Source organism: Ovis canadensis, chromosome 3, assembly GCF_042477335.2.
Source record: "Ovis canadensis isolate MfBH-ARS-UI-01 breed Bighorn chromosome 3, ARS-UI_OviCan_v2, whole genome shotgun sequence".
Taxonomy (NCBI): Eukaryota; Metazoa; Chordata; class Mammalia; order Artiodactyla; family Bovidae; genus Ovis; species Ovis canadensis.
In genome coordinates this window covers 210,410,738-210,427,163 of record NC_091247.1, presented here as the reverse complement: position 1 = coordinate 210,427,163, position 16,426 = coordinate 210,410,738, and the positions used below count along the sequence as shown (strand labels likewise).

General features: G+C 36.7%; 1 protein-coding gene across 2 annotated transcripts; it reads right to left on the bottom strand.

Moving 5' to 3' along the window:
- Positions 1–1,028: 1,028 nt before the first annotated feature.
- LOC138437799 (killer cell lectin-like receptor 2) lies at positions 1,029–15,909 on the bottom strand. 2 transcript variants are annotated; one of them, XM_069585683.1, is made up of 8 exons: positions 15,610–15,909; positions 14,016–14,132; positions 11,818–11,907; positions 10,093–10,329; positions 7,222–7,364; positions 5,126–5,232; positions 1,639–1,786; positions 1,029–1,553 (listed from the first exon to the last, which is right to left on the bottom strand). In XM_069585683.1, exons 2-7 carry the CDS (start codon positions 14,128–14,130, stop codon positions 1,648–1,650), a joined length of 831 nt encoding a protein of 276 aa, XP_069441784.1. In that variant the 5' UTR covers positions 14,131–14,132; positions 15,610–15,909; the 3' UTR covers positions 1,029–1,553; positions 1,639–1,647. The 2 variants fall into 2 exon arrangements, with proteins under 2 accessions (XP_069441784.1, XP_069441785.1); XM_069585684.1 differs by lacking the exon at positions 11,818–11,907 and having other exon boundaries at positions 15,610–15,908.
- Positions 15,910–16,426: the final 517 nt, after the last annotated feature.

The window sequence follows — 16,426 nt, the reverse complement described above, 5'->3', positions numbered from 1 at the left end:
GCATATAGCTCAAAGTCCACAGTCCGCCCAAGATGGAGTCCTGATTTCAAGATAGAGCCTGTTTTGTTTCCTCCTTCAATACATTGTTCTCCTAATCTATGTTAATGAAACTATATATTTGTATTGAAATCTGCCTTTCTTCAAGATTCATGTCAATTGTTTTATGGCCCCGGATGACTCCCCTGGTGTCAATGTTATCTCAAAAATGCATGTTGTGGGTGAGGGGCCTGGTGCCATTCTCTAAGTTTTGAGACATTTCCTTTCTTTAATTAGCAGACTGCTAGTAGCTATATAACACCCAGCTAAAGACTAGCAGGGGGGCACTCTTTCTGCCCCCTTCTGATGTCAATGTCAGAAGCTTTCTCTATCTATCTCTTTTATACTTTAGCAAAACTTTATTACACAAAAGCTTTGAGTGATCAAGCCTCGTCTCTGGCCACGGATTGAATTCTCCTCCAGAGGCCAAGAATCCCAGCGTCTTTCATGGTCCAGCAACAACCTTTCAGTACCAGAGCTCTTCTAGCCACCATCACAACACCAATCAGCTGCACAACTAGTTGAGGCATTAGCTTCACGAGAAAAATGAGTGGGAGGAATAGAAAGTGATAAATTCAACTATGGCTTCACAACCTATTACAGAGACAAGGGTATTGGTAGCTATTTTTTATAGCTCTCTTATAGCTATATTTTTATAGTTATATGATAAGAAAATATGTCTTTTTTCTTCTTCCTTTTCCACTACCATTTTGTATAAAAAGTGATGGTGGAATTCATCATTGTAACACTGTGTTTTGAATTATGAATGGCCACGTCTAGAGCTGATGAAGAAGACAGTGTATCAACTGGAAGCCTGCTATTGGTTGTTCAATCGCTCAGTCATGTCCAACTCTTTGCTGCCCCATGGACTGCAGCACACGAGACTTCCCTCATAGTACTGTACCAGTGCTAAATTTCCTGATTTTGACAATTGTTCTATGGTTATAGAGGACAAAATCCTTGTTCTTGTGAAATATTTAGACAAACGGGCATAATGTTCTAAATTTATTATCAAATGAATCAGCAAGGAAAGAGGCAGAGAGAAAGAAACTATAAAAATGTATATACAGTAAAATTTAAGCAAATGGTAACCATGGGTAAAGGTTACATGATAGTTCCTTGTACTACTGTTTCAACTATTCAGTAAGTTTGAAATTATAGCAAAATTATTTTTAATGAGAGGTAAGTATCTAGATGGGATGGGAGGGAGGATAAGTACTTTTTAGTTATTAATTATGATCTCTCAAAACCAGAGTCTGTTGAAATGATTTATCCTATTGATAAGGAAAAAACTCAAGCTATTTATCGAAGTTGTCTAATTGATTCTAGGGGTGTTTCAGGAAAAGAGAGAGCAATTCCTCAAAGCCATTAAAAGAGAGGGGTAACTGCTCTCCAAGGAGAAAATGATTCCCTCTTCCCCAAGAAGACACATGGCATCTGATATCTTCGATCACAGTCCAAAAGAGTGCTTTCTCTTCCTCTTCCATCTCATCTCTGTTTCTACAGTGAACTAAGTCCTGCAGTCAAAAACATTAATTTATAGTTAGCCACAAATTACTATAGAAAACCAACAACAAAAAAATTTACAAAATTCCTTCTCACCTTTTCTTCTTAGTGTTTACTGAAGCAATCAATTCTCTTCTCGCAGATACAATTATAGGTTCTATAGCAATCAATAGTTTCTATTCTTGTTGAGGTTAAAAATGCACATTCACTTTTCCCAAAACGATGATGCATTATTGTCAAATTACTGTAGGACAGAAAACATACATGGTCAACTCTGCATGGTTTAATTCTGCAGCTTACAACAACATAAAGCATATTTTAAAATCTATTTTCTAAATATCTGGCCTATGGAAATATTAATGATAAGTTCATCATTAAAGATTTTCAGGACTTCCATAATGGTCCAGTGACTAAGACTCCATACTCCCAATGTAAGGGGCTTGGGTTTGATCCTTGGTCAGGAAACTAGATCCCACATGCCAACAAGCCACCACTAAGAGTTCACATGCAACAATGAAAGATCCTGTATATTTGAAACTAAGAGCTCAGCCAAATAAATAAATAAACTAAAAGATTTTCTATTGCTCTTATCCCATTAAATGGAATAACATCATCTTGATCACACCTATAACCTCACATGTTTCACACTGGGAGTTTTTGATCAGAGAGCAATATTGCTAGTTGGGATCATGACATAGTAACCTGCTTTCTTGTGTTAATTATTTCAATTAAAATGAGATATTTAAAAGTAGAGGAACTGAATTTCTATGATACAGGTAACAAGGTTGCCTGTGAATATAATTTAAGAAGAAAAAGTAGAATTGGAATATAGGCAGAGATGAAGTTGTTGAATGGATGTTTTATATCTTTTCTTTCCCTCTCTCACAGTTAGCTATGGGGCTGTTACGCCCAGAGCTAATAGTTACTAACTAAAACATTAAAATTTCACTGGAAAAATATCTGAAACAAGATCTGTATTTCAGCAAAGTGGTAGATTAGGGGAGAAATATCTTCCTGTTGAAAATAGTTTAAAATGCTGAAAAAATTTTTTTAAAACCTCTTGAGTAAGTTCATGGACTGGCAAGAGGCAGCTTCATGCTCAGGCTATGAGGGTTAAGCAGAGATGGAAACCCAGAACGGTAAGTGAAGCACTGAAACCAGTCTTTCCCCTAGATGTAGCAGACTAAAGAATGAATTCAGCCCAAGATGAAAATTCTATTGGGTTGGTCAAAAAAGTTCACAACATCTTACAGGATACCCCGAATCAACTTTTTGGCCAACTCAATGCATAGAAAACAAGCTACCAAAAGGGTTGGGACAAAAGTGTTATATTTCCAATATAAACTACCTTAGGATTGTCTTGAACCTTGAATTTAAGCAGAAGAGAAAAGGCATAATCCCACCTCACAATCCAAAATTGCAAACCACACCTCATGCAATTTGCATTTGCCACATTACCTAGGAATACTTAAATATGCTATAGGTAAAAAGAGAAACAACTAAGGAAGATAAATGAAACTAAATAGCTGTGAAGCGCAAGCAGAAAATACCAGATGTGTTAAGTAAGTTAGTAACCTATGTGATTTGTTAGATATAGTAAACAGAGGGCTTCGCTTAGCAGTAAAGAATCCACCTTCCAATGAAAATGCAGGTTCAATCACAGGGTTTGGAAGATCCCTTGGAGAAAGAAAGGGCAACCCACTCCAGTACTCTGACCTGGAAAATTCCATAGACAGAGGAATCTGGTGGGCTACAGTCCAAGGGTTGGACACAACTGAGCAACTGAGCCCAAAGACAAAGAGTAAGTAGAACCCATGAGTGCTAAACATAGGAAAGGAAGGAAGAATCAAGCAGACAGAAACTATCATGCATAAAATATACATGATGAACATAGACACTCTCCATTCAGTCTTAAGTTTGTCACCCATGGGTGGCACTCATTCTGGCCCCCTGCCTGAGGAACTCCAGTAGAATCCATAGCTGCCCCTCAGGTTAATTGCAAAGCTGCAGCTCTAACCAGACACGCTTGCCCCTGTATCAACCCAGTAGAAAAAAGGTATGTGCTGGCCACAAGAAGCTTCTGTCTGTTGACCCCCTTACTCAAAATCTCAAGTTTGGTCCTTCCACCATTATCAGGGAAGTGTGATACCACAGAGCTAGATCAGATGATGAGTGGTAACTTAGGATCCAGGCCATCTTTTCACACATTTGCCCCTTCTCCTAACTGTGACAACCTATCCCATTCCACCCAAGTGTGATAGGCTACCCCATTTCTTTCCCCTTGCATAGCGCTATGTGTTTAACATGGATTTGATTAATTGTGCAATGCGAGAATCTTATTTTGGCCCTGAAAGTGTTCACCTGAAACTGTACTCACAGACTACGATTACACTAAGGTTGTTTCCTGAATGACATCTCTTGTAGGTTTGCAGCCCAGAATCACACTACTTGCAGAGCCTAAATTTAGAATTAAAAACTGCTCAGACCCACAATGCCCCCAAGACAGCCAACAAATGCAAATTTTTCCCTTGAGGAAGCCACTTTCATCTCAATCCTGAAATAATTTCCAGAGGCTTAAAAAAAAAAAAATCACTAACCACTACAAAGAAAATGACATCATGAACAAAAGATGTGATAGGTTGGATCCATAAAACTTCAAATATTAAAATGATCAGATACCAAATATAAATTGAGGATGATAAATATCTTTCAAGAAATCAATAAATTCAAGACAGTTTGAAATCATGAGTAACTAGCAAGCAGATTTGAGGATATAAGAGAACTCTTAGAAATAAAAAATGTAACTGTTCATTTTTTTTTAATCATTAAATAGCAGATTATAACTAAATGTAAATGCAAGAGTTCACAAAGTACTGCACTTAGAAGGGCTATAGAGAGGATGTGGGTGTGTGTATGTGTAGACGCATGCATGTGTCTATGTTTATATTCACATTTATGTTTATTTGCCATTAATATAAACTACTAATACAAAGGCTTCCCGATGGCTCAATGGTAAAGAATCTGCATGCAAAGCAGGAGATGCAGGAGACACGGGTTCAATCCCTGGGTTGGGAAGATCCCCTGGAGAAAGGAATGGCAACCCACTCCAGTATTCTTGCTTGGGAAATCCCATGGACAGAGGAGCTAGGTGGGCTACAGTCCATGGGGCCGCAAAAGTCAGACAGGACTTAGTGACTAAACCATTGCCGCCACCACTAATACAAAGGAGTTTCAACAGAATTTTGGGGAGACTCAAAATACTTATTTGTGGTTGTGGAAGTGAGCACTATGGCTAACTCAGAATGGCTCAATCACCTTACCTAATGATTCTGTCTTAGTCTGGGGTCCTCATAACACATGCTTCTGAACATCTGTTTAGCATCGTAATTTTATATTAATAACTCTGTATGATGCTTCTCTTGCTTTCTAACCATACTTCCTGAAACACTTTTTAAATCATTCTCCTTCTTCTTACTAATGACTTCTACCTGAAAATGAGTTGAGCTCCATGAAGATTCTTTTTAGAAACAGTCATTCCAACCCAACATCAATATTAGAGTTTAAATGCATCCCGGAAACTTACAGTCTAGAAGGTATGCCATTGTCTATCCATTTCCACCTGTTTTCCATTTTCCTAAATGATAATCCAATCCAGTAGGAATTTTGACTAGTCTTGGGTTGAAGGAGACTCTACAAAGGAAACAAAACATATCATGGGGCTACATCACCATCTGTTAAATGAATGAAAATAAGGTCAGGTAAAAGATCCAGCTGTTTCTACTACCAGTGGTCTGCTAATTTCTACATGATCCTTCACCCTTCCTTTCTAAAAGACTCTCTCTTCCTTCAACCCCTGTATTTTCATTTTCCAAATTAAATTTCATCTAATAGTTTATTTCTTTACAAATGGCTGCCAATCTAATAGGTTATTTAAAATGTGGAAAAGTTTAAATCTAAATATCTAACAATAGAAGAGTTGTTAAATAATACATGACATTTTATGAAACCATTCAAAGTCATGCTCCAGAGAAAACTTAAGGGTTAAGAAAAATAATGTTACATATTCCAAGTGAAAGAAGAAATCTTCTAAACAAATTATTAAAATAACAAATGTTTGTGGGGATGTGTGCACTAGAGCCTTCAACTTCATTAAAAAAAAAAAAAAAGACTTGCTGTAATTCAGTAGTTGGAAGGGGTGGAGGGAAACAGGGCCATATTTGGAAATATTCACTATGCCCCCAAATGTAATATATCAAAGTGACATAGTACATAATGTCTGGTTAAATGACTGAATATATTTCTAAATATAATTTTAATTATTTTAGTGCAACAAACATAAAAAATTATTTTATGACAACATCATAATTCTTTCATGTTATGATTTAAAATATCTGCTAGATTTGCATAGAAATTTTGTTTTGTTTTTCTAGATAATAAGTAGAGATTTCAGACTGATAGTTGCAACCGTTTCTCTGTAAAAACACATTTTGTGTGTGTGGATAGTTTTTATTTGCAATAAATTTGAAAGATAAATGCAATATTATTGTCACTGTATTTTCTCTTTTTACAATTCTTTTTGAGAGATATACATGTTGATATAATATATACAAATATTGATCAAGTAAATGCTACCTACATGCGTGCATGCTCAGTTACTTAGTTGTGTCCAACTCTTGAGACTCCAGACTGGAGCCTGCCAGACTGCTCTGTCCATGGGATTATCCTGGCAAGAATACTGGAGTGGGTTGCCATTACCTCCTCCAGAACGTTGCCTATAGATGCAATGAAAATTGCCATAAAGCTAATTTGTAAAACTACTACCACTTTTATGTTTCTCATTATTATCTACATTTTGCAGGTGGGAATACAGGCCCAGAGCGGTTAAGTAACTTGCCTAGGGTCACCCGGCTAGTAAGCAGCAGAACTGAATTCATTACCAGGCAGTCTGGCTCCTGGATTCCTAACAGTAACTTCTAAACTACACTGCCTTTGGGTTTTCAGTTATCACCTTATAGGAAAAAAATAACTGTTGGCTCCAGGCTGCCATTTACCAAAGGGTTAAGTACTTCATCAAAGGAAAGGCATGCTTTCTTTTCAGAGTCCTAAGTAAAGAAGATGATTGCAAAGACCCAAATTGCATCTTAAAGGGGGTTTCCATTTTGGAAATAATCATGCTTATCTTGATAGATAATATGTATTGACTGCTTATAAAATACCAAGATCATATTCTTATTAGCAGGTAAGTTCTTTTGTTCATTAATTTTTTATCTTTTTTACAGAAAACAAGAAGGTATTTGAGAATAGCATTCACCAAGAGGGGAATATTTACTAGGGATTGTGATGAATGCCACAGTTAGCCCATCAGTTTCAATCTTCAAGAAGCAACTGCCACTCCTATCCTCAAGGAGGCTCTCTGTGTTACAGTCTTCATGTTCTTCGGTTCTTACTTTAAAGTAATTAGTTTAATAGAAGGAAAGACCAAAGATATTTCACTAGGAAAATCTGTTTGTTTGATTTTTTTGAGACTTTTAACTACAATTTTTGTTCACTTGACAGTCATGACCCAAGGAATAACTGAAGTTTCCTCTTTCTAAACTCCCCCATTTTCTCAGTATCTTGGGCCCAAAGGTGAGAGACAGAGGCCTGGAGGATAAAAGTACATATAACAATCCATGATACCAGTTCTTCTGCATCATTTATCTTCAAAAGAGATGAATTGTGACTTTGGCAAGTCTGGTTACATCCCATCCAGTTATTAGCTTCAGCAGTAAAGTAGTAACATTTTACTCCGCAACACCACCAGGAGAGTTCCTTGAGTTTGCCTATAATACATAAGGTGAAGCATTAAACGTCTTTTCATCTGGTATTTTGTTAAGCAGAGGAAGATATTTATCATGAAATATCTTAACAGCTATCAATAATGATAATGTGAATTTCATCAGAATTCTGGAATGCCGAGAGAACTCTGCATTGCCATAGTCTTTGCAGCACTATTCACAATAGTCGAGAAATGGAAACAACCCAAATGTCCATTGATGGATGAAGAAAATGTGATCTAGTCTAAAGGAAATATTAATTTCCCAGCACTGGGCTTCTGAGGTTATGAAAACAGAGACAGAGAACAATTGAGAAGCACGTTCTTGATTAACCAAAGGCGACTGCTTTTACAGAATCAACATTGTTTTTATTGCCCTGTATCAAGAAACATACAATTAACAATGTCGTGTTTACTTTTTTGTCTATTACCAAAACTAAATATAGAGTTCATATATGTAAAAAATAAAAGGAATATTACTCAGCCTAAAGAATGAAACCTTGCCATCGGTAACTGCATGGATGAAACTTGAGGATAATTATGCTAAGTGAAATAGCCAATGACAAAAGGGCAAATATTGAATGATTCCACTTGTATGAGATGTAAAAAGAGGTCAAACAGAAAGTAGAAAAGGGGTAGCTGGGGGAGGGGAAAGGGCTGTTGTTTCATGGGTATACAGTTTCAGTTACTCAAGGTGCATAAATTCTAGAGATCTGCTGTACAACATGGCGCCTGTAGCTAATAATGAGCCAAACACTTAAAAACTTGTTAAAAGGGCAGACCTCATGCTAAGTGTTCTTACCACAGAGCAGAAAGGGACATAAGAAAACTTTTGAAGATGATAGATATGCCTATTACCCTAATTGTGGATGGTTTTATGCATATATACATATGTCCCAACTCATCAAGTTGCATATAGTAGTTATATGCAGCTTTTTGCATATGAATAATACCTCAGAAAAGCTGTTTTTATAATAATAAAATTAACTTTATAAATGTTTAGAAATTCTGAAATGCCTTCTAAATAAAATTCAAATTATTCTTTGGAAATTTTTCTTGTCCTCATTGCTTAAAATATACCAAATCAAAATATCATTCATCCCTCAAAGTACATTTATGATTATTTATAGAAGACAAAACTGTCTAACAGTCTAATAAAGAAAACATTTAAATTGTTACAAATGCAATGCAATAATATACAACATTAAAAGACACATTTGTGAGGAGTATTTAAAACTATGGAAGAGGCTTCCCTGGTGGCTCAGTGGTAAATTTGCCTGGCAATGCAGGAGATCCAGGTTAAAGCCCTAATCTGGGAAGATGCCACATTCCATGGAGCAACTAAGTCCATGTGCCGTTACCATCAAGCCTGCACTCTAGAGCCTGGGGGCCGAAACTATTGAGCCCCTGTGCCCTGTGCCGAAGCCAGTGTGCCTTAGAGCACATTCCACACCAAGAGAAGGCACCGAAATGAGAAGTCTACATACTGCAACTAGAGAGTAGCCCCGACTCGTCACAACTAGTGAAAAGCCCGTGCAGCAACAAAAACCCAGCACAGCCAAAAGTAAATAATTTTTAAAAAAAAGGCTATGGAAAAATGGCCACAGAAGGGGAAAAAAACAAGATGTGAACCTTTCTACAGCATGAAATCTAAATTTGTTATAGGTAGTAAAAAAATAAAACAAAAGAAACAAAAAAATGAAACATTATTATTTCTTCAGTGATAGAAACAGTACATTTCTACTAACTACCATACCTAAATGATATCAATTATGCAAAATCTCTTTGTATAATAAACACTAAGCAAAATATTTAGAACTTGATTAATCAGGCCAATTCATTCCATCATTATGCATAACAGAGTTTATTATTGTATGAGATTTAATATTCTTATTTCTTAGATGTTTTGAATAGTATCATCACACAATGTTACACAAACATCAACAACTCTGGCAAGTCTTGTAGATGCATTAGAAGGAATACGCATGTGCGTGCTCAGTCACTTCGATCTTGTCTGACTCTTTGTGATCCTATGGACTGTAGCCTGCCAAGATGCTCAGTCCATGGGATTCTCTAGGCAAGAATACTGGAGTGGGTTGTCATGCCCTCCTCCAGGGAATCTTGCCTGCCCAGGGATTGAACCCACGTCTCCTGCGTCACCTGCATTGCAGGCAGGTTCTTTACCGCTGAGCTGCCAGGGAAGCCCCCTGGAGGGAGTACATATTGATCATAAAATAGATCAAATATCTGAAGTTAATGCAGAATGGAAGCAAAAACACACAGTTATCTTTACAACAGCATACAAATAAAATGACTAGCATTTATTTTAGCCTAAACGTATTTTTTTAATGTATTTTTACTGATAGTCTCCATATTTCATGTCAGCAACAAAACTAAAGCGTCTACTTCGCCTGCAGGTCCAAAGCAATCCAAATTTTCAGGGGCCCTGATATAACACTATTTTACCTTCTGGGAGCATAAGAAGGCAAGAACTGCAATTGAGTTTGGGAAGTATAAGACTATTCATCCAAACATGATTCCTGGCGTCTCAATCCTGTATTTGAGATAAGCAAACTCAAATAACCATGCTACATCTAAGAGGCACAAATTAAAAGTTGTCTAGCAGACCTGGGTCCCTAACACATAACATAAGCCTGCATGAAGCCTCAAAACTTTTGGAGGAGGAATAAGTAATGGAAAATTGTGCAATCTTCAATTCAAAATTTCCTCCATACCTGTATTTGGCAAAGACTCTGAAGACTCATTTTCATGATAGCACCCCTTCTTTTCTGTAAAGACTAAGTCCGATCCTTTCATTTGCTGAAAAGTTTCATTTAGTCTATCACATTCTGAAGTCTTCTTTGTCAAAAGCTGCTTCTTTAAGTAGTTGTCGTTTTGCGTAGCATCATACTTCTGACTGAGGTTCCGTAGAGTTTCCTCCTGTTGATGGTTTTCTTGAATATACTGGAAAACTAAAATTAACAGCATAGATATAATTTTTAAAGTACTCATAAGTTTCACTATTGAAATTAGGACAGGAGAAAAGAAATCTCACTTTGACAACCAACCTATTTCACTCCTTTAATTATTAATTTTACATTTAGAAAGTAAGACCTCTACAACGTGACCATATAAACTGAAACACCAGATTTCTCATTATGGGCCACCTAAGTGTAGAATAAATAAATCATGATTTCTAAATAAAATTATGATGGTACCATCTAAGCATTCAGTTCAATTTCTTTGTAAATTAGCATGTCGTCTACAAATAGGCACCAAAGGAAAAACTGACCAACACTTAGCAATGCATCTTCTGAGTATGAAAATCTACAGTAAATAGCATGAAGAGATTATACCAATATCATTGGAATAGACAGAATATCCACAAGAAAAAAGAGAGGAAGACCCAAATACATAGTTTTATCTGAGTGTAAGATATTAGTACTTTTCCCTAAAGATGTCAAGGAACTCAAATGAAAGCTAAAGGCTACATTCAAGATCATCTAACATCCATGCATAGACTCACTCATTTTACTAAATTATTTCCTTATTACAGATTTTTTAAAAATTAAGAGAAAGTCATAATTCATTTTCAAACAGTTGTTTCTCAAAGAATTTGTATCTGAGATTCAAAGCGATGTTAATTTAGAAGGCAGAATATTACAATCAGTTCAGTTCAGTTCAGTTCAGTCGCTCAGTCATGTCTAACTCTTTGCAATAGTTTCCCCTTAACCTTGGTTTTGCTTTCTGCAGTTTGAGTTACCCCATCAACCACAACCTGAAAATATTAAATGGAAAATTCTAGAAATAAGTAATTCATAAGTTTTAAATTGCATGCAGTTCATAGTGTGAAGGAAACTCGAGCCATCCCTCTTGTGTTCCCCAGGAAGGGGAATCATTCCTTTGTCGAGTGTATCTCACTCTCCTCAGTCACTTGGTAGCCTTCATCAGATGGCTGTCGGGGTATGCAGTGTTTGCATTCAACCCTTATTTCACTTGATAATGGTCTGAAATCACAAGAGTAGTGATGCTCACAATTCAGATATTCTCTTACTGTGCTTAAATTATAAATTAAGCTTTATCGTAGGTGTGTATGAACAGAAAAAAAAACCATAACATGTACAGGGTTCAGTGCTATCTGTGATTTCAGGCACCACTGGGGGTCTGAGATGGTATCCCCTATGGAAAAGGGGTTCTTCTGTGCTAAGTCCTATATCAGAAAGAATGTTAACATGCCTTATATAGAACGAGACAGCTCATTACAGCTTCAGAGATACAGGAATAGATAAACAAAATGAAAATCACACTGTGATTATATCTGGGGAAAAAAATCACTAAGAAAGAACTCCCTAGAACATTCTCTGATTAGTGCCATGAAACAATTGATAGAGCATGGTTGGTACCTACACAATGAGTGGTTATCTCTATTACTCAGACTTGGGTGTGTTTCAGTTACTTACTCTTTATACCCAGCACGGTGATTGTCATCAAGAGAAGTAAACAGAGGATCCCAAGAGTCACTGCAATGCCATGCCAGGGCACTGAAGACTCTTTAAATAAAGAAGGAAGAAAGTGATCATTGGGGACAAAGCCCAGCCCACTACTCTTCTTAACCTGGACCCCATTTGAAACATAGAAACAATCTTCTCTAAAAATTTTCAGGAACTACCCTGGTGATCCAGTGGTTTAGAATCTGTCTTGCAATGCAGTCGATACCAGTTCAATCCCTGGTCCAGGAAGATTCCACATGCTGCCGGGCAACTAAGCCCATGCACCACAACTATGGAGCCTGTGTGCTACAACTACTGAAGCCCTCGTGCCCTAGAACCTCTATGTGTATGTCTGTGTGTGTGTGTGTGTTCATGCCAGTAGTCTGCCTCTTTGCGACCCCATGGACTGTAGCCCACCAGGCTCTTCCGTCCATGGGATTTCTCAGGCAAGAGTTCTGGAGTGGGTTGCCATTTCCTGGTCCAGGGGATTTTCCCAACTCAGGGATCAAACCCCCGTCTCCTGCATTGGCAGGAGGATTCTTTACCACTGTGCCACCTGGAAAGCCCCTGTGCTCTTCAGCAAAAGAAGCTTCCACAATGAAAAGCCAGTGCATGGCAACAAAGAGTAGCCCCCGCTCACTGCAACTAGAGAAAGTCCAAAAGCAGCAACCCAAGACCCAGCACAGGCAAAAATAGATACATAACATTTTTAAAAATGTTTTACAGAAATCCATGATACAAAAAAATCAGTTGTTTTTTTTTTTTTTTTTTTACTTACATGCATCCATTGCAGAAATTCTACACCACAAGAAGAGTATTGGAGGATTTTTAAAATGCCTCCGTTAGAAAAGCACTGAATCACAGACAGGTTTATGTGTGTGTGTGTGTGTGTGTCCCTTAGAAAAGCAGACAGGTGTGTGTGTGGTGGGGAGGGGTGTTCAATCATATCTGACTCTTTGTAACCCTATGGACTATAGCCTTCGAGGCTCCTCTGTCCACAAAAGTACAGGGGGCAATAAACACAATACTCATTTGTGGGGATCCACAATGACAGGCATATTTATGTGATCACAACTAATCATGAAGAAGAAGGAAAAAGTAGGCAATATTCATGAGAAATTGGAAGCCAAGAGTGAGTATTCTGAAGCTGCAAATGTTACTGGGCCCCATCTCTTAAAGAACTTCCTAGAAATCAATTTTTCTCCATTTATCTTCAAACTCTTTTTTCTCTAGCAATGCTCTATTTATTCTCCTACTTTCAAGATCCTCTCTCTATATATATACATATATATATATATATATATATCCAAAATTTGTATCTCTGGTGGACACTATATTAGATCAGTAAAAGTCATTTTCAGTTGAGTTCGTGACACTGTTTGAAGGTACAGAGAGAGAATGGAAAAGCTAGAATGCCCTTTGGATTTGAACATTTTCGTTTCTTCATTGCCATTAAGGTTTGGTAAATATTTAAGACACCAAAAATACCTTTTGTCTGAATAAAAACACTGCTTCTAATGCATATTTCTCATGTCTTCACATTCTGTAAGACAATTCTCTAGGAACCACAATGTTTTCTTGAGACTCTAGTCTGTCTCTTACTCTGGAAGCCCTCACAAGGGACTTCCCTGGCCATCCAGTGGTTAGGACTCTGTAGTTCCAATGCAGGGGGTGCAGATTTGATTAGTTGGGGAACTAAAAAAGAGTCCTTGTGAATTTCTCTTTGACCAAATTTGAATAAAAACACTCTATTACGTTCTCAAATTTAAAAGAATGCATTAATTTCTACATTCTCACAATTTTTTTTAAAGATCATTAAAGACCATTATGGTTTCTTATTATCAACTGAACACCTAGAATATGGATAGAACTTTTTATTTCTAACGTCAGAAGTCTGACAGTCCATCAGAGGGCTTCCCCTGGTGGCCCAGTGGTAAAAAATCCGCCGGCAGTGCAGGAGCCACAGGAGATACAGGTTCAATCCCTGGTTCGGGAAGATCCTCTGGAGGAGAAAATGGCAACCCACTCTGGTATTCTTCCCTGGGAAATGCCATGGACAGAGGAGCCTGGTGGGCTACAGTCCATGGGGTCACAGAGAGTTGGACAGGACTGAAGTGACTTAGCAAGCACACAAGAGTCAGGTGAATCCAGATGTTTCAAACGTGTACCTTTTTGCTCAGTCTTGTCAGGTCTTTGAGTACCATCAGGTCTTAATCTGTTTTGTGACTCTGAAGGTGATTGAAGAAATCTCAGGGTGGAATAAGTCACTTCTTGATCACTCATCTCTAGAGTAAACAAATATGTGTTTTGCATTAAAACTTTCAACTGAATGATTTCATTCCAAAGAAAAATTAAAATGTCTGTTTGTAAAAATATACTAGGATTAAGAAGATTATGCATGTGTGCATGCATGTGGATGTGTGCTCAGTAATTCCTTCAAGGGCCTAAAGTATGCAGACTGAGCCTGATTTATATAAGAAATGAGAAACTTTCAATATTTTTGCTAAAGTCATTTATACTCCTAGTAACTATAGCCATATTATTAGAAAATATGGGAAGATTTTTGTTTTTAATTTACTGATAGATTAAATAGGCTGGGTCCTATTCCATTTAGTTCAAAATGTTCAACACACATATACAAGTGTTAGGCAAAGTGATGCCATCACAAATTACTGAGATACTTTTAAAACTATTAATTCAAAAAACAAAAATTATATTTTTTGAGATTTTGAAAAACATAAATATCTTGGCTTTAAAAGTATATGTAATACATATACATATACATTATGTATTCAGATCTACGTTATTGATAGTAAAAGTTTCTTAGAAGGATTGGAATATCAGTTTGTGATAATTATTTCTTGACCTGAGTAGATAAATATACTGTGTTGTTCTTTTCAACTATAACATGACTCTACCAAAGTATATCCCATATACCATCTGCAAAAGAAAATTATTGAGGGTTAACACTGCACATTGGTTAACAATTCAGATTCCAGTGCCTCGTGGGAGAAGTGCCGAATAAAAAATCTCTTACATTAGACCCCAGACACTTGTATTTTCAATCCCAAATGATTCTGTGCATATTAAACTTAAAGAAATAATCTTCTACTTGCCAGAGAAGCCTACGTGAAAATAAAATTTGTTAACAGGCAGTCTTTAGTTAATACCCATAAACGACTCTATTAATTGATATCAATATAAAAAGAAATTTTAAACTGTAGATATTTATGATGTACCTTGTTTTTATATTAATCAGTGTGAAAAGATGCTAATAAACAGTAAAAATGGAGAAAAAATAGCACATGTAACTATATTCTTTAATTCTTTTCTTTAGTATCTAAACTTGATTACTCACATTTTCCCACTTTCCTAAGGAAAAAGGGTTATTTCTACTACAGAACACTTCAAGATTGATAAGACAATACGTAAATCATTAGGCCTAAAGAAAAAGTTATTGACCCCCCAAATCCCTCTTTATTTTGATAACACAAAGCAAAAAATCATAACCAATTTTTTAAAAAGAAAATAATTCTCCATAAATGCTGAACTACAGTTTTCATCTCCATGGAGTGAATGCAGTTATAACCCAATCAATTTTTTAAAACATGCTTTCCTATCCCTCCTATATTCATGCCAACTCATTTACAATAAACTATCTTATTCCGAGAATCTTTTTTCTCTAGAATCTTTTTTTTTAAATAAGTAGCACTAATAGATACTCAGCTACAAAGATCTGAAACAGTAAAAAGCGAATGTTACCTGTGTCTGTGCCATTCAGTGATGCAGATGGAAAAAACTGACCAGAACAGGGTGAGAGAAGTTGGCCTTTACAATCCCCGATTCCTCGGGTGCATGAGAGGCTGTAAGATGGAGGCAGACATGAATTGTCTTTGAATCATGCTCTAACTCAAAATTTTCTGCCCCTCCTCTTGACCAAAGTGATGAAAGGAAATTGTATGACAAATGCTGATGTTGATGAGAAAGGAAAATGGTCTTGAATATATCTTCTTCCATTTCAACTAACCAACCACTTCGGTGCTATGTAAACATTCAAAATCTACATTGAAGGACAGAAAAAACAAACGAACATAGCTTTGGCGGAAACAAAAAGTAAATCTTTTAACAAAAGCTTGCATCCTTAGAAACTACTAGCAAAAGCAACTGATTAAAATGTATGTGCATAAATATAGATACATGTACCCAAGAAATATTATGACTAAATAAATAACTTGTCTCTTAGGAACTTTCTCTTACAGATTGCTATTTGAAAATAAAAGATTTCAGCATTGAAACATATACACTACACAGGTAAAGTAAATAGCCAGTGAGAGTTTGATGTATATATAACTCAGGGAACCCAAAGCTGGTGCTCTGTGACAGCCTGGGGGGATGGGTTAGGGAGGGATTCGGAGAGGAATTCAGGGGAGAGGCATCACAAGTAGGCCTATGTCTGATTCATGTTGATGTATGGCGGAGGCCGTACAGCACAGTATTGCAAAGTAATTATCCTCCAATTAAAATAAATAAATAATTTTTAAAAAAACAATAAAAGATTTTTTTTCCATTTATGTTTATT

Coding starts and splice junctions, on each gene's coding strand:
- LOC138437799 (XM_069585683.1), bottom strand. CDS start 14,130: ATGAGTGATCAAGAAGTGACTTATTCCACCCTGAGATTTCTTCAATCA. Junction 7,365..10,092: donor AGAGTCTTTGCCAAATACAG/GTATGGAGGAAA, acceptor TATGTATTATAG/GCAAACTCAAGGAACTCTCC. Junction 5,233..7,221: donor TAAATGATGCAGAAGAACTG/GTATCATGGATT, acceptor TTTCCTTTGTAG/AGTCTCCTTCAACCCAAGAC.